This window comes from Chiloscyllium plagiosum, unplaced genomic scaffold (assembly GCF_037043375.1).
Source record: "Chiloscyllium plagiosum isolate Xiang-an unplaced genomic scaffold, Cpla_swu_hap1 HiC_scaffold_1, whole genome shotgun sequence".
NCBI classification, from domain to species: domain Eukaryota; kingdom Metazoa; phylum Chordata; class Chondrichthyes; order Orectolobiformes; family Hemiscylliidae; genus Chiloscyllium; species Chiloscyllium plagiosum.
In genome coordinates this window covers 11869240-11896559 of record NW_028270139.1, presented here as the reverse complement: position 1 = coordinate 11896559, position 27320 = coordinate 11869240, and the positions used below count along the sequence as shown (strand labels likewise).

At 44.3% G+C, this 27320-nt stretch overlaps 1 protein-coding gene across 4 annotated transcripts in view; it reads right to left on the bottom strand.

Moving 5' to 3' along the window:
- marchf1 (E3 ubiquitin-protein ligase MARCHF1) overlaps positions 1 to 27320 on the bottom strand; it is a 647227-nt gene that overhangs the window by 231034 nt on the left and 388873 nt on the right. The window contains exon 1 of one of the 4 annotated variants that reach the window (XM_043698912.2): positions 21675 to 22047. The exons of 2 other annotated variants lie outside the window; for them this stretch is intronic. In XM_043698912.2, the coding sequence (XP_043554847.2) occupies positions 21675 to 21743 (69 nt within the window). In that variant the 5' untranslated portion in view covers positions 21744 to 22047. Of the gene's footprint in view, positions 1 to 21674; positions 22048 to 27320 lie in introns of those variants that run through there. One more of the 4 variants, XM_087976661.1, reaches the window with a different exon arrangement.

Genomic DNA, 27320 nt, shown 5'->3' with positions numbered 1-27320 from the left:
TGCTCGTTTGTTACAACAGCTCCCCGGAAAGGCTCTCCGATTTCTTACGGTTCCAAAGGGATAACCCAAATTGTCAGGCTCAGAAACTGAGACAGATTTTTTGGCTCCCTTTCTTTATTCACCTCAGCTTTCAATAATGTGTACGGAAGATGTTTGGTATGCTTTCCTTTATTGGTCAGAGTATTGAGTACAGGAGTTGGGAGGTCATGTTGCGGCTGTACAGGACATTGGTTTAGGCCACTGTTGGAATATTGCGTGCAGTTCTGGTCTCCTTCCTATCGGAAAGATGTTGTGAAACTTGAAAGGGTTCAGAAAAGATTTACAAGGATGTTGCCAGGTTTGGTGGATCTGAGCTACAGGGAGAGGCTGAACAGGCTGGAGTTGTTTTCCCTGGAGCGTCACAGGCTGAGGGGTGACCTTATAGAGGTTTACAAAATTATGAGGGGCATGGATAGGATAAATAGACAAAGTCTTTTCCCTGAGGTGGGGGAGTCCAAAACTAGAGGGCATAGGTTTAGGGCGAGAGGGGAAAGATTTAAAAGAGACCTAAGGGGTAACTTTTTCACACAGAGGGTGGTACGTGTATGGAATGAGCTGCCAGAGGAAGTGGTGGAGGCTGGTACAATTGCAACATTTAAGAGGCATTTGGATGGGTATATGGCTATATTGTTCAGACCAAATGATCTTAGTTAAATTAGCACCATTCAAAACCCAAGTTTTCTTGGGTTAACAAAGTGCGAATTTATTAATTACTAAATGGAAGAACATGACACACAGAATGGAAATAAGATGAGTTCCAAAAAGATTAAGTTTAAAAAATGATCCGGTTCTGAGTCCCATGAAGAGTAGACCATTGGTCATTGCAGCTGTTACATTGAGTGATACAAGTAAAACTGATGTCAGTAGATGAACAGATGATATTGAGATCTTTGGCTTTGTAGTTCCGCTGAAATGAATTGGTACTGTTCCCTTTCAATTGTGATTTAGACTGCAAAGGAAGACAGACTCTTTTTAATCACGGTGAAGGAATGGTGAAGGATTTCCTCAACTTTGACCCTCTCAGCACAAACTGACCAAAGTTGATACTGACTTTTAACCATTGTTCTTGTATTGTTTAGGAAGAGGTGAACATAAACGTGTGTCTCTCGGCTCAGGCAGCTCTCTTTTCATATGCACAGTCTGAGATAACTCACGGGAATATACTGTTCAGTTTGCAGCCCATTTCCGACTTCAAAGTTGTTTTCTTTGAAGTTGCCTCGGTACTGCCAGCTGTGACATTCTATGGTCTCCCTCAAGGCTGGGGTTAATCCACAAAGGTAATCCAGACAGACAAACAGTGGCTATGTTGTTCAGAATTCATATTCTTAGTGATTATTTTGCCTGTATGTGGAGAAAGTGAGGTCTGCAGATGCTGGAGATCAAAGTTGAAACTTTATTGATGGAACAGCACAGCAGGTCAGGCAGCATCCAGGGAACAGAAGATTCGACGTTTCGGGCACAGGCCCTTCTTCAGGAATGAGCAGAGAGTGTTCAGCAGGAGAAGATAAAAGGTAGGGAGGAGGGACTTGGAGGAGGGGCGTTGGAAATGTGATAGGTGGAAAGAGGTCAAGGTGAGGGTGATAGGTCGGAGTAGGATGGAGGCGGAGAGGTCAAGAAGAAGACTGCAGGTCAGGAAGGCGGTGCCGGGCTGGAGGGATCCGGCTGAGACAAGGTGGGGGGAGGGGGGATGAAGAAACTGGTGAAGTCCAAGTTCATCCCCTGCGGTTGGAGGGTTCCCAGTCGGAAGATAAGACACTCCTCCTCCGACCGTCGGGTTGTTGTGGTTTGGCGGTGGATGAGTCCAATGACCTGCATATCCTCGGTGGAGTGGGAGGGGGAGTTGAAATGCTGTGCTACAGGTTGGTTGGGTTGGTTCGTCCGGGTGGCCCAGAGGTGCTCTCTGAATCGCTCCGCAAGTAGGCGGCCTGTTTCCCCAATATAGAGGAGGCCACACCGGCTGCAGCGGATGCAGTAGATGATGTGGGTGGAGGTGCAGGTGAATCTGTGGCGGATATGGAAGTTTCCTTTGGGGCCTTGGAGAGAAGTGAGGGGGGAGGTGTGGGCGCAAGTGTTGCACCTCCTGCGGTTGCAAGGGAAGGTGCCGGGAGTGGAGGTTGGGTCGGTGGGGGGTGTGGATCTGACAAGGGAGTCGCGGAGGGAGTGGTCTCTACGGAAAGCTGATAGGGGAGGGGAGGGAAATATATCCTTGGTGCTGGGATCTGTTTGGAGGTGGCGGAAGTGACGGCGGATGATGCGCTGTACATGGAGATTGGTGGGGTGGTAGGTGAGGACCAGTGGGGTTCTGTCCTGGTGGCGGTTGGAGGGGCGGGGCTCAAGGGCGGAGGAGCGGGAAGTGGAGGGCACCGTCGACCACGTCGGGGGGGGGAAATTGAGGTCCTTGAAGAAGGAGGCCATCTGTGTTGTAGGTATTTTGAACTGGTCCTCCTGGGAGCAGATGCGGCGGAGACGAAGGAATTGAGAGAATGGGATGGCATTTTTACAGGGGGCAGGATGGGAGGAGGTGTAGTCCAGGTAGCTGTGGGAGTCGGTTGGTTTGTAGTAGATGTCCGTGTTGATTCGGTCGCCTGAGATAGAAACAGAAAGGTCTAGGAAGGGGAGGGAGGAGTCCGAGACTGTCCAGGTGAATTTGAGGTCGGGGTGGAAGGTGTTAGTGTAGTGGATGAACTGTTCAACCTCCTCGTGGGAGCACGAGGTAGCGCCGATACAGTCATCAATGTAGCGAAGGAAAAGATGGGGGTTGGGGCCAGTGTAGTTGCGGAAGATGGATTGTTCCACATACCCTACGAAGAGGCAGGCATAGCTGGGGCCCATGCGGGTGCCCATGGCTACTCCTTTTGTTTGGAGAAAGTGGGAGGATTGGAAAGAAAAGTTGTTCAGGGTGAGGACCAGTTCGGTCAGTCGAAGGAGGGTTGCCTGCATGTCCACTGTTTTAAGATAAAAATACATGATGTCATTTGAAGCTCAATTTGGAGGATCTGAGCTATAGGGAGAGGCTGAATAGGCTGGGGCTGTTTTCCTTGGAGTGTCAGAGGCTGAAGGGTGACCTTATAGAGATTTATAAAATCATGAGGGGCATGGGTAGGATAAATAGACAAAGTCTTTTCCCTGGGGTGGGGGAGTCCAGAACTAGAGGGCATAGATTTAGGGTGAGAGGGGGAAGATTTAAAAGAGACCTAAGGGGCAATTTTTTTCCACACAGAGGGTGGTAAATGTATGGAATGAGCTGCCAAAGGAAGTGGTGGAAGCTGGTACAATTGCAACATCTAAAGTGCATCTGGATGGGTACATGAATAGGAAGGGTTTGGGAGAGATATGAGCCAGGTGCTTGCAGGTGGGAATAGATTGGATTGGGATATCTGGTTGGCACGGATGAGTTGGACCGAAGGGTCTGTTTCCGTGCTGTACATCTCTATGACTCTATATCTGTATCGAGAATTATGATTCATTGTCATGACACATTTAAGAGGCCTGGTAATTCAGGAGTTTCTCCCAGATCTCAAAAGAAGAATTTGGCCTTTGCCAGTCTCAATCTCCAGCCTTCATTGGGTCATGTCCACCCAAGTCCACCTAGACGTCACCTCCTGGAGCCTCACTGCCCTCTCTTTCCTGTCATAGAGTCACAGAGTAATACAGCATGGAAACAGGCCCTTGGGCCTATACTGACCATGGTGTGCCCATTCAGCTCGTTCCAACTGACTACACTTGGTCCATATCCCTCTAAACCCTTCCCATCCACATGCCTGTTGTTGCCATGTGCTGCTTTTAAGCCTTCTCCCCGCCCCTAACAAATTGACCCAGTCAGATTATCCAGCGCGGATTTACAACAGTTTAACAAATCCTCAACCTTAATCTGTATCCTTAACCAGCTCATCTATCTGGCACTTACTCAAGGTTTAAATTTCACAAAAGCTGACAAATGTGATAAACACAATTGGGCCAGTACGGAAATTCCATTTCAAAGCAAGGCTAAAAGCTGGAATGACTGTAAAATTCATTGAAAGATACGGAATACAATTTGACTGCAGAAACTGATAAGTGCACTTGTTCTTGCTGTGCTGCACTGTATTAAGTGGGAAAGGTTAACCTGTCACAGATAATGTATAATGAAAGAACCCTACAGCATAATCAACCCAGACATTCCAGCGGAAATTCTGAGACAACTCCGGATCAGCGAGAGCTTAATTATCTCTTTGCCCACTCTTTTGCTTCTGTTAGAAAAGCTGATGGCCACAAATTGAAAGTAGCTGCTGTTTATTACTGAGAGTCAAAGTTCAAATTCCATTCAATTATATTCTTTTGCCAACTGACCTACTTTTATGCAACAAAACTTTTTAAACAGATTCAACAAACACATGACTGATACGAGGTAAAAACAATGACTGCAGATGCTGGAAACCAGATTCTGGATCAGTGGTGCTGGAAGAGCACAGCAATTCAGGCAGCATCCGAGGACAGGCAAAATCGACGTTTCGGGCAAAAGCCCTTCATCAGGAATAAAGGCAGAGAGCCTGAAGCGTGGAGAGATAAGCTAGAGGAGGGTGGGGGTGGGGAGAGAGTGGCATAGAGTACAATAGGTCAGTGGGGAAGGAGATGAAGGTGATAGGTCAGGGAGGAGAGGGTGGAGTGGATAGGTGGAAAAGGAGCTGGGCAGGTCGGACAAGTCCGGACAGGTCAGGGGATCGAGTTTCTGGAGGTTAGAAGCTAGGATGAGGTGGGGGAAGGGGAAATGAGGAAACTGTTGAAATCCACATTGATGCCCTGGGGTTGAAGTGTTCCGAGGCGGAAGATGAGGCGTTCTTCCTCCAGGCGTCTGGTGGTGAGGGAGCGGCGGTGGAGGAGGCCCAGCACCTCCATGTCCTCGGCAGAGTGGGAGGGGGAGTTGAAATGTTGGGCCACGGGGATACAATAAATGATATTAGTGGATGTGCAGGTAAAACTTTGATGGATGTGGAAAGCTCCTTTGGGGCCTTGGATAGAGGTGAGGGAGGAGGTGTGGGCGCAGGTTTTACAGTTCCTGCGGTGGCAGGGGAAAGTGCCAGGATGGGAGGGTGGGTCGTAGGGGGGCGTGGACCTGACCAGGTAGTCACGGAGGGAACGGTCTTTGCGGAAGGCGGAGAGGGGTGGGGAGGGAAATACATCCCTGGTGGTGGGGTCTGTTTGGAGGTGGCGGAACTGATACTCTCAAGTGACTCTGTATTTTAATGTCAGTTCATTAGATGCGCGTTTTCAGTGATTACACATGTCAGTAATGAGATAATTCATTAAAAAAAATCATCAGAGAACTGTCATTATCAGACCATTTCTCCCTGCTCAAATAGAAATTCAAAATTTCCCTCTCTCTCTTAAGGTGATTACAAAAAGCTTTGATTTTAGTCACTGATTGGTGGATGCCTCCTACTTCAGGGGAAAAAAAAACATCCTGAGTTGGCAAGATTTACATGTATTGGGTACAGGATGGAATCAAATCTACTCCTACAAACACAGATCAGAGATGGCCAAAGTGCTGTCATGTACTGAGCTGCACTATTTAGAAAGCACAGCTTACCTTTGTTATCTCAAACACCTACCCTCATTTCTTTCAGCCCATCCACTGCCCCATCCAAACATGCTATCTCACGTAAACTGTTCCCTCACCCACAAACCCACTCCATGCAAACTCGACCACTCATTCATCCTCATGAATATTTATACCTGTTATGCTAGCTTAGTATATATTCACAAGACCCCCCCCCCAAACCATCACTTTTACCTTTACACTAATTAGCAAACCACCCAAAATCCATCAGGGGTAGGCCTCAGGAGGCATTCTAGGATAAAAGAGATTACATTTCTTCGTATTTATTGCATGATTTTATGAAATGAAAATGCTCCAATTCTTAAAAGCCCACTCAATATTCTTTAATCAATTATTCAAGATCGCAAAAACAAACAAACATTTACTTTCCTAACTCCACAAAGATAGTTAATAATTTAGCAATGCCTATGCTCTGGCAATCAAACTGTGAAAACAAACCCCCATTGTGCTAATGCGAGGTTATGGATATTAGCTAAGTATTAATAATGCTACAATGGTAGTACTTAGATTCATGTCAACAAACAGCTTTGAAACTCCTAGAACAGATTTTTTTTTTACCTCCCACAGAGTTTCCTTTTCCATTTTTAATAGACAGCAATACATCCTTTATCTGTCTTGTAAGGGTAGTTATGACTTTTCTAAAGGTTCCCACACTGCAAGATAAGGCCCAAGCACTTGTATGTTCAAACAAGAATGTTTAGTTGAAATGGCCTTGCTTTCTTGAAGTCATTTGAGTATTTAAATCAAATGCAAAAACAGATCAATGAACATTTGTAAAGAGCTAACAACTAGTTTATTTGTATTAGTTTTTCAGTTTTTCATGCTGTTGACTATGAATCATACAAGTTTCAACAGTGCTGCTGTCCTGGCACTGCATTTAACTAATGAGCAGATTTAAAAACATCATCTCATTCCTTTTATCATTTAAAGATGCAAAATCTATGGGATCCAGGAGTTTCCTGCTTTACAGCAATAGTTCTGAAAGCCATTGATAGAATTATCACTATGGCCAGATGGGTCGCTCAAAATGATGAACTTACAAAGATTGGACAATAACTGAGGCATGCTGGGAAATTAAGGCAAGCCTTGACCAAAGTGACACCACCCACGCCCTCCACCTCCTCCAGGATTTCCGCTTCCCCGGTCCCCAACGCCTCATCTTCACCATGGACATCCAGTCCCTGTACACCTCCATCCCCCATCACGAAGGACTCAAAGCACTCCGCTTCTTCCTTTCCCGCCGTACCACCCAGTACCCTTCCACCGACACCCTCCTTCGACTGACCGAACTGGTCCTCACCCTGAACAACTTTTCTTTCCAATCCTCCCACTTTCTCCAAACAAAAGGAGTAGCCATGGGCACCCGCATGGGCCCCAGCTATGCCTGCCTCTTCGTAGGGTATGTGGAACAATCCATCTTCCGCAACTACACTGGCCCCACCCCCCATCTTTTCCTTCGCTACATTGATGACTGTATCGGCGCTACCTCGTGCTCCCACGAGAAGGTTGAACAGTTCATCCACTACACTAACACCTTCCACCCCGACCTCAAATTCACCTGGACAGTCTCGGACTCCTCCCTCCCCTTCCTAGACCTTTCTGTTTCTATCTCAGGCGACCGAATCAACACGGACATCTACTACAAACCAACCGACTCCCACAGCTACCTGGACTACACCTCCTCCCATCCTGCCCCCTGTAAAAACGCCATCCCATTCTCCCAATTCCTTCGTCTCCGCCGCATCTGCTCCCAGGAGGACCAGTTCAAAATACGTACAACACAGATGGTCTCCTTCTTCAAGGACCGCAATTTCCCCCCCGACGTGGTCGACGGTGCCCTCCACCGCATCTCCTCCACTTCCCGCTCCTCCGCCCTTGAGCCCCGCCCCTCCAACCGCCACCAGGACAGAACCCCACTGGTCCTCACCTACCACCCCACCAATCTCCATGTACAGCGCATCATCCGCCATCACTTCCGCCACCTCCAAACAGACCCCAGCACCAAGGATATATTTCCCTCCCCTCCCCTATCAGCTTTCCGTAGAGACCACTCCCTCCGCGACTCCCTTGTCAGATCCACACCCCACACCGACCCAACCTCCACTCCCGGCACCTTCCCTTGCAACCGCAGGAGGTGCAACACTTGCGCCCACACTTCCCCCCTCACTTCTCTCCAAGGCCCCAAAGGAAACTTCCATATCCGCCACAGATTCACCTGCACCTCCACCCACATCATCTACTGCATCCGCTGCAGCCGGTGTGGCCTCCTCTATATTGGGGAGACAGGCCGCCTACTTGCGGAGTGATTCAGAGAGCACCTCTGGGCCACCCGGACGAACCAACCCAACCACCCTGTAGCACAGCATTTCAACTCCCCCTCCCACTCCACCGAGGATATGCAGGTCATTGGACTCATCCACCGCCAAACCACAACAACGCGACGGTCGGAGGAGGAGCGTCTTATCTTCCGACTGGGAACCCTCCAACCACAGGGGATGAACTTGGACTTCACCAGTTTCTTCATCCCCCCTCCCCCCACCTTGTCTCAGCCGAATCCCTCCAGCCCGGCACCGCCTTCCTGACCTGCAGTCTTCTTCTTGACCTCTCTGCCTCCATCCTACTCCGACCTATCACCCTCACCTTGACCTCTTTCCACCTATCACATTTCCAACGCCCCTCCTCCAAGTCCCTCCTCCCTACCTTTTATCTTCTCCTGCTGAACACTCTCTGCTCATTCCTGAAGAAGGGCCTGTGCCCGAAACGTCGAATCTCCTGTTCCCTGGATGCTGCCTGACCTGCTGTGCTGTTCCAGCAATAAAGTTTCAACAAAGTGCTAATAAACATGCTGCAAAATCCAGACAAGTTGCAGCTATCAGAGAGCTTGCAATCAACCCAGTAGCTGGAGACCCTACAACACACCTGCATTGTGTTTGAATGGAGTCAATGAAATGTCATCCTCAGGGCAATCAGAAACATAGAGGTGTACACCAGACATTGGTGGTGGTGGGGGGGGTGCCTTATTTGGAGGAGGCTACGTGCACCCAGCCCCTCCAGGGTTGGAGGTCTCAGGCTCACCCTGCCATTGCCAATGGCTGGTTCGGTCCAATCGATCAGGGTAAGCATGGTAACTCGAGACCAATCATCGAGAAGACAAGGCACTCCTGAGATCATCAGGAGAAGACAACCAGACGACATCACCACATGCAGCATGGCCAAGTTCTAGTGTGGCGATACATGATCATCTAGAGTTAATTAAAGCTCAAGATAACATTTGTAGTGTAAATTGTTAAATTATGATGTATTTTGTTGTGATAGCATTAATTGTGTCAAATAAATAAATATTATTGATTACTATTATTAGGAGTCAACTCCCGGTTGTTTTGCTAGATATAAGAGTTGAAACACACTGTGTGGCAGGTGCAACATCACATTGGAGCCAAAGGAATAGCAATTACTGCATAGAACAGGGTGCACAGCTAGCAGCAGGTACGTCGAAACACAGGCATCTACTTGGGTATGGCAGAGATACAATACATAAAGAAAATGGCTGTAGTCATTCAGCATCATGACAATACTGCACAAGTTCCTCAGGGAACTCTGATCAACTGCTTCAGAGATATTATGACACACCTCTGAAGCAAGGACTTGAACCCAGATATCCTGACTCAGAAGTAGGGACACTCCCACTGCACCACAAGAGCTCAGTTCTTTGGGTAGTACCTTAGTTTCAATCACTCTCAATTACTTCATCAATTGCTTTACTGTCAGAACGGCCATGTACAACAGCACAATGCTGAGCTCCATTCACAATTCCTCAGAATATAAATTTCACATGAATAAGACCTGAATGACTTAGACATAATTAACAATACCATGGCCTAACACCTCAACAACATTATCCTTTAAGTTACAATATACCAGAAACTATGTTTCCTACATGTTACTCTTAAATGTAATAGGCCTGAAATTTCTCAAGAACCTTTCCTAATATCTACAGATGAGTGACAAGCAACCACAGTTGCACTTCTCTATTCACCCTTTCCTCAGTGCTAGAAGAGCTGTTACAGATCTGCCATTTCGATGGGCTTATACATTAACAAATTAGACAAAGGAACTGAGAGCATAGTCGCAATGCTTGCAAATGACAAAGACGGGTGAGGAGACAGGTATGGTTGAGGAAATGGGGAGGCTACAAAAGGACTTTAACAGGGTGGGACAGTGGGCAAAGAAGTGGCAGATAGAATACAATGAGGTAAAGTGTAAGGTTATGCACTGTGGTAGGAAGAAGAGGTGGATACTATTTTCTATATGGGGAAAGGCTTTGGAAATCTGAAGCACAAAGTCCTTGTTAGGAGTCTCTGAAAGTTAAGATGATGACTCAATTGGCAGTTAGAAAGGCAAATGAAATGTTAGCGTTATTTTGAGATAGCTAGAATACAAGAGTAGGGATGAAATGCTGAGACTGGTCTGCTCCTGGGCCTGGCCAAACTGGCCATAAACAGGTCCAGGCAGCGGGCCGTGGATGGGGTTGTTAGGGCCGATTGCCTGTCCCTCTTCCGCGGTTATGTCCGAGCCCGGGTGTCTCTGGAGAAGGAGCACCAATACCCTCGAGATTTTCAAGGAGAGGTGGGCGCCGCAGGGAATGAAGTGCATTATTTCCCTCTCCAACTCTATTTTGATCTAATCCCTCCCCTACCCTTCAGTATTTGATCACGCAGCATTGCCCTTTGAGAAAGGCACTGCTGGTCACTGGCCACTCGGGTGTTTCCTTTCTTCCTGGTGATGGAATATAAATAAAGATTTACACACTTGTTGTTTCTCACTGTGTCCGACACCAGCACACACTCGTCATGGGTGTGGGGTAAAATAAGCACTACTGCTGTCAGGTGATAGTGTGGAGGGGAAAAAAAACAGGAGTGCCAGAGGTTTCTGTTAAAAAAAACATTTCTTTTAAATGAAATGCAGAGACTGTATAAGGCTTTGGTCAGACTGGACTTGGAATACTATGAGCAGTTTTGGCAGGATGTGCTGGTCTTGGAGTGGGTCCAAAGTAGGTTCGCAAGAATGATCCCAGGGATGAAGGGCTTGTCGTATGAGGAGAGATTGAGGACTCAGGGCGTGGAGACGATGGACCTTAGAAAGATGCGGGGAGTTCTCTTTGAAACTTACAGAATGCTGAGAGGCCTGGACAGCGTGGACATGAAGATGCTTCCACTGGATGAGACTGAGAGCCGAGGGAACAGCCTGAGTGAAGGGATGGCCCTTTAGATCGGAGGTGCGGAGGAAGTTCTTCAGCCAGAGGTGGGGAATCTGCCCAACTCAGCCTCTACAGCCTTCTGTGGCAATAAGTCATTGAGTGTCTTTAAAGGCAGAGTTCGGTAGGTTCTTGATTAGTAAGTGGATCAAAAGGTTGAGGACAAGTCAGAAGAATGGAATTGCAAAACATATCAGCCATAGATTGGCTAATCAGACTTAGCAGGATTGTAGCTCTGACTTGCATTGTCAACCTCTCAAATTGAATACTAATATTGTATTTCCCTCCCTAACTGCTGAATGAACCTGCATGCTAACATCAAGAGAACCCTAAACCAGGACTCATATATCCCTTTGTGCTTTGTATTTCTCAAGCCTTTTCCTTTCTATCAAAGTGCAGAACCTCATACATTCCTACACTTTATTCCATCTGCCACTTTTTGCTCACAGTCCTACTCTATCCAAGTCCTTCTGCAGCCTTCCCACCTCCTCAACACTACCTGTCCCACAAACTATCTTTGTGTCATCTGTAAATTTAGCAACAATGTCTTCAGTTCCTTCATTCAGATTGTTAATCTCTAATTTGAACAGTTGTGGTCCCAACACTGAAAACTCTTGCAACATTATTCTTTTACATTACTTGCTAGCATACCTTCATATTTCCTCTTCTTCCTCATTGCTTTCTTAGTTGTCCTCTGCTGGTTTTTAAAAGGTTTCTGAATCCTCTGGCTTCAGAAAGAAACCTTCACCACATTTGTGAGGAGCCGGTGTTGGACTGGGGTGGACAAAGTTAAAAAAATCCCACAACACCAGGTTATTGTCCAAAAGTTTATTTGTAAGCACTAGCTTTCAGAGCACCACCCGTTCTTCAGGTGGTTGTGCAGTCGGACCATAAGACCAAAATTACAATGTCACTTCATTTGCATGATACTAATCTTTTGCTATAAATTCTGTGTCTTATGATCCTTCACCACAACCACCTGATGAAGGAGCAGCGCTCCGAAAACTAGAGCTTCCAAATAAACCTGTTGGACTATAACCTGGTGTTGTGGGATTTTTAAACTTTCTTCACCACATTGTATACTTGGTCTTTAACTTTTACACTGTCCCCGGCTCCTTTGTCACTTATGGTTACCTCGGCCTCCCCTTATATCGATTTTCCTTCCCCGGGATGAATTTCTGCTATCCTTTCCAAATTACCCCCAGATTTTCCTGCCATTGCTGTTCCAATGTCTTCCCTATTCGATTCCCTTGCCAATCAACTCTGGTCAGCTCCTCCATCGTGTTTTTGTAGTTACGGTACTCAGCGGCCAATCCATCCATAACCAGGAATCATCCTAGTGAACCCACTGTACTGCCTCCAACGAAATATCTTTCCATAAATAAGGTGGGGTCAAAACTGCTTACAATACTGAAGATGTAGTCTCACCAGCACCCTGTACCAGCACCCAGTAAGACGTCCCTACTTTTATGTGCAAACCCCTTGAAATAAGGGCCAATATTCCATGAACCTTCATGATTTCATGCTGCACTTGTGTGCTAGCTTGTTTCATGCACAAGTACCTTCAAGTCTGTGTATTGAAGCTTTCTGCATTTTGTCTCCCGTTAATATTCTTTCATTCTGTCTTCCAAAATGAACAACTTCACATTTTCATATATTGTACTCCAACCTTTTGCCCATTTACTGAATCTATCAATAATTTTCCTAAAATGTTTGTATCCTTCTTTCACCCAGCCTTTCCACCTATTTTAGTGTTGTCTGTAAATTTGGTTGCAGATATTCACTTCCTTCCTCCAAGGCATTAGTACACATTGAAAACAGTTGCAGTCCTAGCACTGATCTCTGTGGAACCCCACAATCCCTTGTCCCTGCTCATTATTGTTTCCTGACCATGAGCCAATTTTCTATCCATCCAATATTCGACCTCCGACACTGTGGGCTTTAATGAAATCCTTTGTGAGGTATCTTGTCGAATGTCTTGTGGAAGTCCAAATAAAATAATATACTGGTTCACATCTATCCACTCTGGTTGAGACTTCCTCGAAAAACTCTTGTAAATTAGTTAGACCTGATTTCCCTTTCATGAAGCCACGCTGACTCTGCTCGATTAGAGTATGGTTTCCCAAATGTTTTGAAACTATTTCCTGAATAATTGATACCAATATTTTTTCAGCAATAGAGGTTAGGCCTATTGTTATCCATTTGTTGTCTCCCTCCCTTTATGAATAATGGTGCCATATTAGCAGTTTTCCACTCCTACAGTACTTCTCCAGAATCTAATGACTTTTGGAAAATTACAACCAATATCTCTGTAGCAACCACTTTTAGGATCCTGGGATGCAAGCCATCAGGGCCAGGGGACTTATCTGCCTTCAGCTTCATTAGTTTGTCTGATAATACTTCTTTAATAATGGTGGTGTTACTTAATTCCTGTCCCATCATCTTTAATGGAATATTTGAAATATCTACCAAAGCAATGATAGAAAAAAATCTGTTTAACTGCTTTGTCATTTCATTGTTCCCCAAACCCATCTCCCCAGATTCATTTTCTAAGGGGCCTATGTTCACTTTGACCTCTCTCTTCCTTTTGATATAAAGAAGTTCTTGTCAGTTATTATGTTCCATGTTAGTTTGCCCTTTATTTTCCTCAATCTTCATTATTTTTAAAATCCTCCTTTGCTGGATCTTGAATTTATTCCAGTCTTTTTGGCTGTCACTGACTCTGACCTCCTTGCATACTTTCAGAGTCATACAGCATAGAAACAGGCCCTTTAGCCAAACAAGGCACACCAATCCTATTTCCCTGCACTTGTCCCATAGCTTACTCTGCCCTGGCATTTTGAGTTAAAAATCACACAACACCAGGTTATAGTCCAACAGGTTTATTTGGAAGCACTAGCTTTCGGAGCACTGCTCCTTCATCAGGTGGTTGTGGAGCATAAGATCATAAGACATAGAATTTTAGCAAACGTTTACAGTGTGATGCAACTGAATTTATGTATTGAAAAAGACCTGGATTGTTTGTTATGTCTCTCATCTTTTAGCATGATTCGGAGATGCCGGTGTTGGACTGGGGTGTACAAAGTTAAAAATCACACAACACCAGGTTATAGTCCAACAGGTTTAACTGGAAGCACACTAGCTTTCGGAGCGACGCTCCTTCATCAGGTGATTGTCAATCACAATCACCTGATGAAGGAGCGTTGCTCCGAAAGCTAGTGTGCTTCCAGTTAAACCTGTTGGACTATAACCTGGTGTTGTGTGATTTTTAATCTTTTAGCATGACCATGTTGGTTTCAGTTCTTTCATATGTAAATCTCAAAGCTTTCTTTTAAAGTTACATTCTCCAGTGAACTTTAACAATAGGTGCCAGATCAGCCAGATAATGCATTGAAGGCGTGAGGTTAAAGTCCGTCTGTCTGTGCCCCAATATTCAGACTGATTCTATAATCGAGAAAAAGTGATTTACAGAATCTGACATGGATTCATGTAGGGTTTTTTTTGAGCAAAATAAAATGTAATTCTGCAAGTATGGAAGGGGGTGGAGCTGGGGGAAGGGTAGGTCAAATGGTGATACGTGGATGCAGGTAGGGAATTGGATACAGTCCCCTTATTCCTCACATATTACCCACCAACCTCCCGATCCAACACATCATCCTCTGACATTTCCGCCACCTACAATCAGACCCCACCACCCAAAAAGGTATTTCCTTCCCCACCCCTTTCCGTTTTTCACAGGGACCATTCACTCTGCGACTCCCTTGTCAACTCTACACTCCACCCCACCTGGTACCTTTCCTTGCAGCCTGCAAAAGGTGCAACACCTGCCCCCACACCTCCCCTCTCACCTCCATTCAAGGTACTAAGCAATTCTTTCAGACCCATGTACATCATCCAACCTGATCTATTGCATCCATTGCTCCTGTTGTGGTCTCCTCGAGATCGGGGAGACCAAATGCAGGCTTGGGGACCAGTTTGAGGAGCATCTGCACTCATTAACCAACCCCACCTTCAGGTTGCCATCCATTTTCATTTCCCCTTCCACTCCCCCAGCAACATGTCCATCCTTGTCCTCCTCCACTGTCAGAGTGAGGTCAAATGGAAACTGGAAGAACACACATTATATTTCACCTGGGAAGCTTATAGCCCAACGTCCTCAGCACCGACTTCACCAGCTTCAAATTCCCTCCTCCCCCTGCCTTATCCCATGTTTAGCCCCACCTCTCCTCCCCATCTCCCTGACCTGTCCATCTTCCTACTTCACCTATCTGCTCCACCCTTCCCAATCACAATAACTTCCTACCTGCATCTAGCTATCAGCATCCCACCTACCCTTCCCCCAACCCAACACCCCACCGATATACTTCGGGGCTCCACTCCCCCTCTCTAGTCCTGATGAAGGGTTTCGGTCCGAAATGTTGACTTTCCTACTTCTCGGATGCTATTTGACCTGCTGTGCTTTTCCATCTATTGACATCTTCACATCTATTGACTCTGGCTTCCAGTATCTGCAGGCCCCAGCGTCCCCCCACTCATCTGCAGGCCCCACTGGCTCCCAACTCATCTGAATCCAATTCTGCTGAGCCAACCACATGCTCAGGATGCCTGTGTTTTAACTGTCAAAGGAAGTGGTCTTCACCCAGCTCAAGGAAGGCACTCAAAGTGTCAGAAGCCAATGTACGTGGGTGAGAGGTGCATGAGGCTACTTCCCTTGGATCATGCTCAGAGTTGCCCTTTAGTCCTAAAGCAATATGGAGGTCCTTTGAAACAAGTGGTCAGCTGAGCTCACCAAGCACCCTCTCTGATTTTCATTAATGAAACATGTGGGGCAAGTGTTTACCAAGTAACAATCCCCCTTAAATGGCAACTCCCTGCAGCTTAGCTAGAAACTCTCCTCGCCACTTGGTACAGCATAAAGATGGAATTGGATGTTCTTGAAGTCAAGATAACCTCTACCAGTCTTTTCATCTGATTCTGCCTCAAATCTCGCTCAAACCCCTATAAGATTCCTCCCAAAATATAAAGTCAAATTTGGAGACTTTTTCAGCAGGTTCCAAACACTAGCTTCCACATGAACACACGTTGACTGTCGCAAGGCTTACACGATATAGCAGCCAACAAAGCAAAGTGGAGTAGAAATCACTGACAACAACGCATCCCTTCCTGATGAGCTCAATGCATTCGATGCTCGTTTTGACCAGGAGGTTAGTGATACAATACCACCTGTCCTGACAGCCTCAGGTGCATCAGTACACACAGTCACCGCCACAGATGTTACATCAGTCTTCTGGAGGGTGACCCCATGGAAAGTGACTGGTCTGGATAGAGTCCCTGAGTCACGCACTCAGATCCTGAGTAGACCAGCTGACAGGAGTATTTATAGACATCGTTAACCTCTCCTTACTACAAGGTGAGCTTCCCACCTGCTTCAAGAAGGCCACAAACATTCCAGTGCCAAAGGAAAATCAGGTAACATGCCTTAATCATTGCTGTCTAGTCGTTCTGACATCTATCATTATGAAGTGCTTTCAGAGGTTAGTAATGGGCACACATCAACTCCAACCTCTCAGATTGTCTTGATCTGCTCCAAAATGCCTACCATCACAAAAGGTCCACAGCAGATGCCATCTCCCTGACCTGCTCTCATCCCTGGAACACCTGGATAACAAGGATACCTATGTCAGACTCCTATTTATTGACTTTAGTTGCACCTTCAAGACCATAATTCCAACAAAGCTCATCTCTAAACTCCGAGACCCAAGGCTCTGCTCCCCCCTCAGTGACTGGATCCTCAACCTCCTGACCCTCAGATCGCAATCAGTGAGAATAGGCTGCAACACCTCTACAATAATCCCCAACAACAGTGACCTACAAGGCTGGGCAATCAGCCCCTTTTATATTCACAACTGTGTGGCCAAACTCAGCTCTATCTTCATTTATAAATTTGCTGATGACAGCACCATGATGGATTGGATCTCAGATGACAACGAGACAGAGTACAGGAAGAAGGTAAATTGCTTAGTGGCATGGCATAAAGACAACAATGTCTTCCTCAATGTCAGCAAAATGAAGGAGCTGCTCATCAACCTCTGGAAGCAGAGTGGAAGACACACCCCATCTGTATCAGTGGTGCTAAGGTGGAGGTGGTCAAGAACTCCAAGTTCTTTGGCGTAAGTACCACCAACGATCTATCTTGTCCATCCATATTGACCTTGCAGTCAATGAAGCACACCATCACCTCTCCCTCCTCAGAAGGGTAAGGAAGTTCAGCATGTCCCCAAAGACACATATCAACTTTTATTGATGCACCACGTAAAGTATCCTATCCAGATGCATTACAGCTTGATATAGCAACTGCTATGCCCAAGACCACAAGAAATTACAAAGAGCTGTGAACAAATCCCAATCCATCATGAAAACTACCTTTTATCTATTGACTCCATCTACACTTCCCACTGCCTTTCAGAAAACAGCCAACATAATCAAAGACCCCTCCCACCCCGGTTATACTCGCATCCATCATATGGAAAATACAAAAAAAGTTTGAAAACATGTACCAGCAATTTAAGAACAGCTTCTTCCCCACTGTTATCAGACTTTATTAATAGATCTCTCACATTTGAGTTGATCTTTCTCTGCATCTTCTCTGTAGCCGTAATACTATATTGTGTTCTATTACCATGATGTACTTATGGAAGGTATGATTTATCTGGTCAGCATGCAAAACAATACTTATTGCTGTATCTCAGTGACAATAATAATTCAAATTAAAATCACTGATAATTCGCTTTGAAAGCTCTGCAATGTTCCACAGCTCATTTTTCAGAGCCCATTGCTGTGATAACTATCTTCTCATCAGAAGATCTGAGCCTGTTATTTTAATCCCTGATCCTTCACATGATGTATCCTCATTAACATTTGTCTCTATCAACATGTTTTTCCTCATCATTCTTCATAAACTAGCTCCCTGAAATTCATTTACCTTCTATCCTGCTATTTTGCAGTAATATACGCAATACTCAAACAGGGCGGGTTGTCCTAGAGCTGGCCGAAAGGTATGTCAGGGGCAGACTGAGAGCCGGAAGGGTCTTAGGGACATGCTACCTTAGAGTGGCCAGAAGGTGGGAGGGATGGGTGGCTTGCTTGTGGGGTTGGGCATCTGTATTCTATGCATCATTTCTGATTTAATGGAACTGTCTTATATGTAGTTGTTACTGTTTTGTGATGACTGAAAGTGGGATTTAGGTTTTCCTTACTTCTCTGAAAACTAAATGATGGGTGGGGTTTGCTGATCCTCTCCCTTGCAAATTGTTGTTTCTATGTATACAGCTGTAAATGTTACTTGTTTTGTATACTGTATTAGAGTCAGAAATGTACAGCATGGAAAAAGACTCTCCAGTCCAACCCATCCCACCAGATATCCCAACCCAATCTAGTCCCACCTGCCAGCACCCGGCCCATATCCCTCTAAACCCTTCCTATTCATATACCCATCCAATGTTAAATCCCATCCCATGCCTCTTAAATGTTGCAATTGTACCAGCCTCCACCACATCCTCTGGCAGCTCATTCCATATCCATACCATCCTCTGTGTGAAAACGTTGCCCCTTAGGTCTCTTTTATATCTTTCCCCTCTCACCTTAAACCTATGCCCTCTAGTTCTGGACTCCCCGACCCCAGTGAAAAGACTTTGCCTAATTACCCTATCCATGCCCCTCATAATTTTGTAAATCTCTATAAGGTCACCTCTCAGCCTCCAACGCTCCAGGGAAAACAGCCCCAGCCTGTTCAGCCTCTCCCTATAGCTCAAATCCTCCAACCCTGGCAACATCCTTGTGCAATATTCGATAACTTCCATATTTTCACCAAGTTCTTTGATTTATTAACATCCCCTTGAATTCAAAGTTTGTGCAAAGATTTGTAGCTCGGGTGCTCATTGTTGTGGTTCTGTTCGCCGAGCTGGAAGTTTTTGTTGCAAACGTTTCGTCCCCTGGCTAGGCGACATCATCAGTGCTTGGGTGCCTCCTGCGAAGCGCTTCTTTGATGTTTCCTCTGGTGTTTATAGTGGTCTGTCCCTGCCACTTCCGGTTGTCAGTTTCAGCTGTCTGCTGTAGTGGTTGGTATATTGGGTCCAGGTCGATGTGTTTGTTGATGGAGTTTGTGGATGAATGCCATGCCTCTAGGAATTCCCTGGCTGTTCTCTGTCTGGCTTGCCCTATGATAGTAGTGTTGTCCCAGTCGAATTCATGTTGCTTGTTGTCTGCGTGTGTGGCTACTAAGGATAGCTGGTCGTGTCGTTTCGTGGCTAGTTGATGTTCATGTATGCGGATAGCCTTAGTAGCCACACACGCAGACAACAAGCAACATGAATTCGACTAGGACAACACTACTATCATAGGGCAAGCCAGACAGAGAACAGCCAGGGAATTCCTAGAGGCATGGCATTCATCCACAAACTCCATCAACAAACACATTGACCTGGACCCAATATACCAACCACTACAGCGGACAGCTGAAACTGACAACCGGAAGCAGCAGGGACAGACCACTATAAACACTGGAGGAAACATCAAAGAAGCGCTTCGCAGGAGGCTCCCAAGCACTGATGATGTCGCCTAGCCAGGGGATGAAACGTTTGCAACAAACACTTCCAGCTCGGCGAACAGAACCACAACATCCCCTTGAATTTTGCAGTGACCTATAACAACTCATTTTTGCTCTTTTGCATATGTGGGAGTTATCAACCAGCACACTTTCACATTTCCCATGCTACCATTCTCTACAAGTACTCTGCATTTCAAAAATTAAAGGGAATTTTACATATTTATTGGTTTATTGCTTGAATATTGTCACAGGATAATAAATTATAATTTAGCTTTAAATTTTCAGGACTTAACAAAATCATATTCTCAACAATCACTGGTTCTAAGATCATCCTTCAATGAATAATATGCTCTAATGAAAGAAAAACAGGCATCTCTCTTATTTTGGGCAGAAGAAATTATAACTAAAAAGGTTCGGCCTACTTTAATCCTCTAAACTGAATTCCCATTTGCTTTACTCTAAGAATCTGATAATGACTGACTAATAGTTTACTGGAACATATTCCATGTTAATTGTTACAAAAGCTCATAGATAACATTTTCCACAAAACAATGGCCATAACAGCAAAATACCTTTAAAGTGCACACATTAAAAAAAAATTGATTAAATTACTTTAAATGACAGCATGTAAATCAAAGTAGTATATTACCAGCAAATATTTTGCAATGAATCATTTAAGTTTCACTTTTTAAGAGAATAAATTCATAAGCAAACTAAAATGCATTAAATAAAGCGTAGATATATCTGAGTAAAACAGCTGCATTTCAACAAGTGAACAAATACTACAGAATTAAACCCTGTCAAATTATTAACTGTGTCTATTTTGCCAACTGCTGATATGGAAGGTTCTGCTGGTCAAAGTAGGACTCCACGGTCCTATTTCCATGATGCTGTTAAAAAAAAGTATATTTTGTCAGATAGACTGAATCCAGCCAATAAACAAAAAGAAGTCACCCTCACAGTTTCATATACCTTGCTGGTTATCACTATCTGCAGAATAGCAGACATGACATTTCAAAGCAATTCATTGTTTGTAACATTCAAACCGTCGACAGATGTGTTAAGTCAAGATATAAATTAAAGCTTTTATAGACAAATCCTGCAGCAGTTACTTTCTGGTGCCACCCAACATCTCTAACAAGAAACTGGCAAAATATCTGTTACAAACTAAGCCTACTGATTAATCACTTATCTCCTTTGTCTGAAAATGTGCAGTCACAACACTAATATTTTTGAAGTTCAAATTAAATAAAATTCTGATGAACTTCCAGATTACATCAGCTGAAAAACCAATAAACAGACCAATACCAGTCAACTTTATTACCCAAGGAACTGGGCATTTAAACTGTGGTCAACAGCACGTCAGTACATAATACCTTCACGTTTATCGAGCCAGTGACAATCTTCGACCTGTTCATACAGCATACTGCAATATAAGTGGCATGCTTCTATTTTACAAACCTTCAGTTAAGTGAAAACAGTCATTTCTTCCTAACGTTATAATACAAAGTAGTTTGTTATAAAAGTTCAATGTTTAATTTGACGTACTGTTGCAAGATTTTTTTTCATGGATAACTGAATCATAAAATAATCTCGGAATCAGTTAAACTGATTTATTAAACAGGATGAGGGGAACCTACTTCCGCACTGCCCACGGCAAGACTTTCAACAGCTCTTTTTTTGAAAATTAACTTCATAGAATTTTATTAAAACTTGCTGCATAGGTTTGTCTATTACTACTTTGAATATAAGTATGATTAAAATGCCACAATTTAATGTCTGCTAATTTAATTCTTGTAAATTTACAAAAGCATGTATCAAAACCTCAAGCTAACTGATGAAAACTTGCGCGCTGGTCATAATCAGCTACATAAGGATTCATATGAAGGGCAAAATTCTTCAATTTAAAAAAAAAACACCCATAAAACTAATTGCATCTGAGCATCATTTGCGCGTGACATACTGTGACGGCTGCTCGGCTTGTTCAACAAAGAAAATATTACCCCAACAATTTTTTGTTGGCCTTTGTGGGGGGTAATGTCCCTTTAAAAACCTAAATTCAACAATGCAGCATATATTGACTTAACACACAAACCGCAGTTTGTAGAATGCAAACAGACTTAAGCATCTCCCGGGTAAGCACCGAGGGGAACCAGAACATAAAATAACAAGTACGTTACCTGTACACATATCTCCAACGCTGCATTTCTACCTGACAGCACATTGCTACATTCACTTTCAGCCTTCATTCAGCCACCCTGTCTCAGAGGCGCATTTTTTGTTGTTGTTGTTGCACACTTTTGTTAGCCTAATGTCCTCTTGCAGCCATAGCTCTGTACTAACATCTATTTTCCAGGGGAGTTAGGCAGAGGTAGGTAGGTAGGTCAGTGAGAATAATGCTCTGTGGCGATAGCACAGCATGCACTGGAGAGGCTGGATTACTTTGGTCTGATCGAGCAGAGAGCCAGCCAATGTGCATAATTCATGAAACAAGATGAAAGTCCGCTTGCCTAGGCTGTCATCTGGATCATTAAACAGACTGTGAAAAGCTGTTGGAGACCTCCCCTCGAAAAATCCTTAATCTGAAGGTTTTGCATGTTACGGGGATAGAACGGGAAGTCTGACATACAAATAAGAGAGAGCAGCAGGATATAGGACAAAACAATCCAACTGCTTTCAATTACTTTTGTCTGGATACCTATCTGAGAGACAACAGTTGCAGCATAAGCAATAAAAATGGGAATTGTTTGATTCATTCGGTTCAAGAGCTAGTCACAAAGTTAATTAAAATATAGACTCCCAGGATTTTCACGGTGACATTTAAGATTTGTTTTTCATTACGTGATGGTAAAGAAACAGCAAAATGCTTCAACTAGGTTTTTTTATTGTCATCACTGTTGCTGCATGCACAGATAACTTATTCTAAAACAATCTTTAAAAATCTCATGCCACAAAAAGCACAAATGATTGGAGAACAATAGATGGTTTCAACTGGAAAGCAAGCTTTCCTTCAGAGATTAAAAAGAAGTTCACCCTGCACTGTGAAATTGTGAAATTGAATAGGCAAGTGGTTAAAATGGAGCACCTTTATTTCTCATTCTCTCTCACCGGTTTTAAAGCTATTGTTTTTCTACTTGGTATTGGATGAGTGTCAATAAATCGCATGGACATCATTGGTATGTAACTACATCTTGAGCAGGCAGCCACTGAAGCTATCTGACCTGAAAGTGAAGCCCCAAAGGACTAGAGTGTTCTGCCACACCCTATAGTTAATATAAACCCAGACAGCTAGGGGCCAGCCCACCTCCTACTATGCTCACTCAAGAGTGTGGGACAGCGATGTGTGATTTATCAGTGATGTGGAGATGCTGGTGTTGGACTGGGGTAGACAAAGTCAGAAATCACACGACAGTAGGTTATAGTCCAATCGGTCAGTGTGAAATCACAAGCTTTCCAATAGTGATCACAATTCCATAAGTTTTGGAATACTCGTGGACAAAGACAAGAATGGTCCTAAAGGAAGTGCGCCAAATTGGGGGAAGGCCAACTATAGCAAAATTCGGCAGGAGCTGGGGACTATGGATTGGGAGCAGCTGTTTGAAGGGATACGTGGGGGGCCTTTAAAGACAGGTTGATTAGAGTGCAGAACAGACATCTCCCTGTGAAAATGAGGGATAGAAATGGCAAGGTGAGGGAACCATGGATGACCGGTGAAATTGTGAGACTAGGTAAGAGGAAAAAGGAGGCATGCATAATGTGTAGGTGACCAAAGACAGATGAAGCTTTGGAAGAATATCAGGAATGTAGGACCAATCTGAAATGAGGAATTAAGAGGGCCGGAAGGGGTCAAGAGATATCTTTAGCAAACAGGATTAAGTAAAATCCCAAAGCCTTTTATTCTTATATAAGGAGAAAGAGGGTAACTAGAGAAAGGGTTGGCACTCTCTCAAGGACATAGGAGGGAAATTATGTGTGGAGTCAGAGCAAATGGGTGAGATTCTTAATGAGTACGTTGCATCGGTATTCACCGAGGAGAGGGACATGACAAATGTTGAGGTTAGGGACAGATGTTTGATTACTCTCGGTCAAGTCGGCATAAGGAGGGAGGAAGTGTTGGGTATTCTAAAAGGCATTAAGGTGGACAAATCCCCAGGTCCGGATAGGATTTATTCCAGTTTACCGAGGGAAGCGAGAGAGGAAATAGCTGGGGCTTTAACATTTATCTTTGCAGTATCCTTGAACACGGGTGAGGTCCCGGAGGACTGGTGAATTGCTAATGTTGTCTCCTTGTTTAAGAAGGTTAGCAGAGATAATCCAGGTAATTATAAGCCGATGAGCCTGACATCAGTGGTAGGTAAGCTGCTGGAGAAGATACTGAGGGATAGGATCTATTCCCATTTGGAACAAAATGGGCTTATCAGTGATAGGCAACATGGTTTTGTGCAGGGAAGGTCATGTCTTAACAACTTAAGAGAATTCTTTTGAGGAAGTGACAAAGTTGATTGATTAGGAAAGTTCTGTAGATGTCCTAAAGATGGGCTTCAGTAAGGATCTTGATAAGGTTCCCCGTGGAAGGCTGATGGAGAAAGTGAAGTTGCATAGGGTCCAGGGTGTACTAGCTAGATGGATAGAGAACTGGCTTGGCAACAGGAGACAGAGTAGTAGTGGAAGGGAGTTTCTGAAAATGGAGAACTGTGAGCAGTGGTGTTTTGCAGGGATCCGTGCTGGGACCACTGTTGTTTGTGATATATATAAATGATCTGGAGGAAGGTATAGGTGGTCTGATTAGCAAGTCTGCAGGTGACACTAAGATTGGTGGAGCAGCAAATAGTGAAGGGGACTATCAGAGAATACAGCAGAATAGAGATAGATTGAAGAGTTGGGCAGAAAAATGGCAAATGGAGTTCAATCCAGGCAAATGCAATGTGATGCATTTTGGAAGATCCAATTCAAGAGCGAACTATACAGTAAATGGAAAGGTTCTGAGGAAAATTGATGTGCAGAGAGATCTGAGTGCTCAGGTCCATTGTTCCCTGATGGTGGAAACGCAGATTGATCAACTGGTCAAGAAGGCATATGGCATGCTTTCCTTCATCAGTCGGGGTCTTGAGTACATGAGTTGACAAATCATATTGCAGTTGTATAAGACTTTGGTTCAGCCACATTTGGACTACTGTGTACAGTTCTGGTTGCCACATTACCAAAAGGATGCAGATGCTTTGGAGAGGGTGCGGAGGAGGTGCACCAGGATGTTGCCTGGTATGGAGGGTGCTAGCTATGAAGTGAGAATTATTTTCATGGGAAAGACGGAGGTCGAGGGGGGACCTGATTGAGGTCTACAAAATCAGGAGAGGTAGGGACAGAATAGCACGAAGCTTTTCCCCAGAGCGGGGGACTCACTTAATAGAGGTCATGAGTTCAAAGTGAGAAGCTTCACTTGACAAAGGGGTTACACTCTGAAAGCTTGTGATTTCAAATAAACCTGTTGAACTATAACCTGGTGTTGTGTGATTTCTAACTTTGATTTATCAGTGGACAGACTTAAAGTTACCTCACATCCCTGGCAGTGGTTCGTAACTGAGTTCAGACATCAAAATAACGAATCCCTGAAATTTCTGAATGTCGGTGGGGTTCTTGTTCCATTCCCCCCTTGCGTGAAACCCATTCAGAGTTCACATCCTCACCTAGAAATGATAGATCCAATTTTGGACTGCAACATTAAAGCACTGATCCTCAAAACCTTTAAAGCAATTCCATTAACAGTGGCCCTTATTTTGAAAAAATTGTGAATTTACCCTGCCATCCAGTAGATGCCTAGCTTGTATCTGTGTCCTCAATGTTTAAAACAGATCGACCTTTTTTGAAAGTTATTTCCAATCATTAAGTTCAGATGTGATGTGTATCTGGAGCAGGTAGGACTTGAGGCCAGGCCTCCTGGCCCAGAGGTAAAGATATTACTACTGTCCCACAACAGCCTCTCAAAGATTTTTTATATCCTTATTCTTATAGTAAGGTCACCTCGAACATGCCTTGTTCCAGACTGAAACATTAGGTTCCCCCACTCATTGCTCATGATCGATAGATAATATGTTGTGGGAATTTGGGTTTAGTAAGGAAGATTTTGCTAATAAAATCACAAACCAAATTCTACATCCCTTTGTCTGCCTCAGAGATGAGAATGCTTGGGTAAAGTGTTTTTAATGCATGGATAAAGTGACGGATGGCTGGAGGGAGGTTAATATTGTGCCATTACAGTACTTAAGAAAGGTTGTGAAGCGAAGCATAGAGCTATAAGTCTAATGTCAGTGGTGGATGGGATTCTGAGAGATAGGATTTACATGCAGTTGGAAAGTCAAGGACTGATTAGGGATAGTCAACATGGCTCTGTGTGTGAGAAATTGTCTCTCACAAACTTGATTGAGTTTTTTGAAGAGGTTACCAAGAAGATAGATGAAGGCAAAGGTGTAGACATTGTCTACATGGACTTTAGCAAGGCCTTCAATCTGAAAGACTGGTTAGTATGGTTATGGGATCCAGAGAGAGAAAGTCAATTAGATACAAAATTGGCCTGATGGTAGAAGACAGAGAGTGGTGTTGGAAGGTCATTAGTTGAATTGGAGGCTGGTGATCAGCTGTGTACCACAAGGATCAATGCTGGGTCCACTGTTGTTTGTCATTTATATAAACAACTTGGATGGGAATATAGGAGCTTTGGTTAGTAAGTTTGCAGGTGATACCAAAATTGGTGCTATTGGACTGTGAAAAAGGTTATCTAAGAATGCAATGAGATCTTGATCAGATGGGCCAATGGATCAAGAAGTGGCAGATGGAGTTTAAGTTAGATAAATGCGAGGTGTTGCAGTTTGGTAAGGCAAATCAGGGCAGGACTTTTACAGTTAATGGTCAGACCTTGATGAGGTTGTTGAACAAAAGATGGGAGTGCAGGTTCATAGTTCCTTGAACGTTCCAACACATGTAGCCATAGTGATGAAGAAGGCATTTGGCACACCAGCCTTCATTGGTCAGGGCATTGACTGCAATTCTAGTCAACCTGCTATAGGGAGGATGTTACTAAACTAGAAAGGATGCAGAAAAAAAACTGACAAGAATTTTGCTGCGACTGGAGGATTTCAGTTCGAGGGAGAGGCTGAATGGCCTGGGACTCTTTTGCCTTGAAGCGTCAGAGGCTGAGGAGTATCCTTATAGACCTTTATAAAATCATGAGGGGCAAAGATAAAATGAATAGCTAAGGCATTTTCCCAGGATAGGGGAGTCCAAAACTAGAAGGTAAAGGCTTAGGATGAGAGGGGAAAAATTGAAAGGGACTTATGGCAGCAACTTTTCACACATACATAGGGAGGATCTGAATACACTGGGGCTATTTTCCCTGCAGCGTTGGAGGCTGAGGGGTGACCTTATAGAGGTTTATAAAATCATGAGGAGTGTGGATAGGATAAATAAACATGGTCTTTTCCCTGGAGTGGGGGAGACCAGAACTAGAGGGGATGGGTTTTAGGTGAGAGGGGAAAGATATAAAAGGGACCTAAGGGGCAATTTTTTCATGCAGAGGGTAGTGCGTGTATAGAATGAGCTGCCAGAGGAAGTGGTGGGGCTGGTAGGATTACAACATTTAAAAGGCATTTGGATGGGTTTCTGAATATGAAGGGTTTGAAGGGATATGGGCCAAATGCTGGCAAATGTGACTAGATTTGTTTAGGATATGTGGTTGGCATGGACGAGTTGGACTGAAGGATCTGTTTCTGTGGTGTACAGCTCTATGTCTCTATGACTTTAAATGAACCCAATTCTTTTTGACCCCTTTGCTT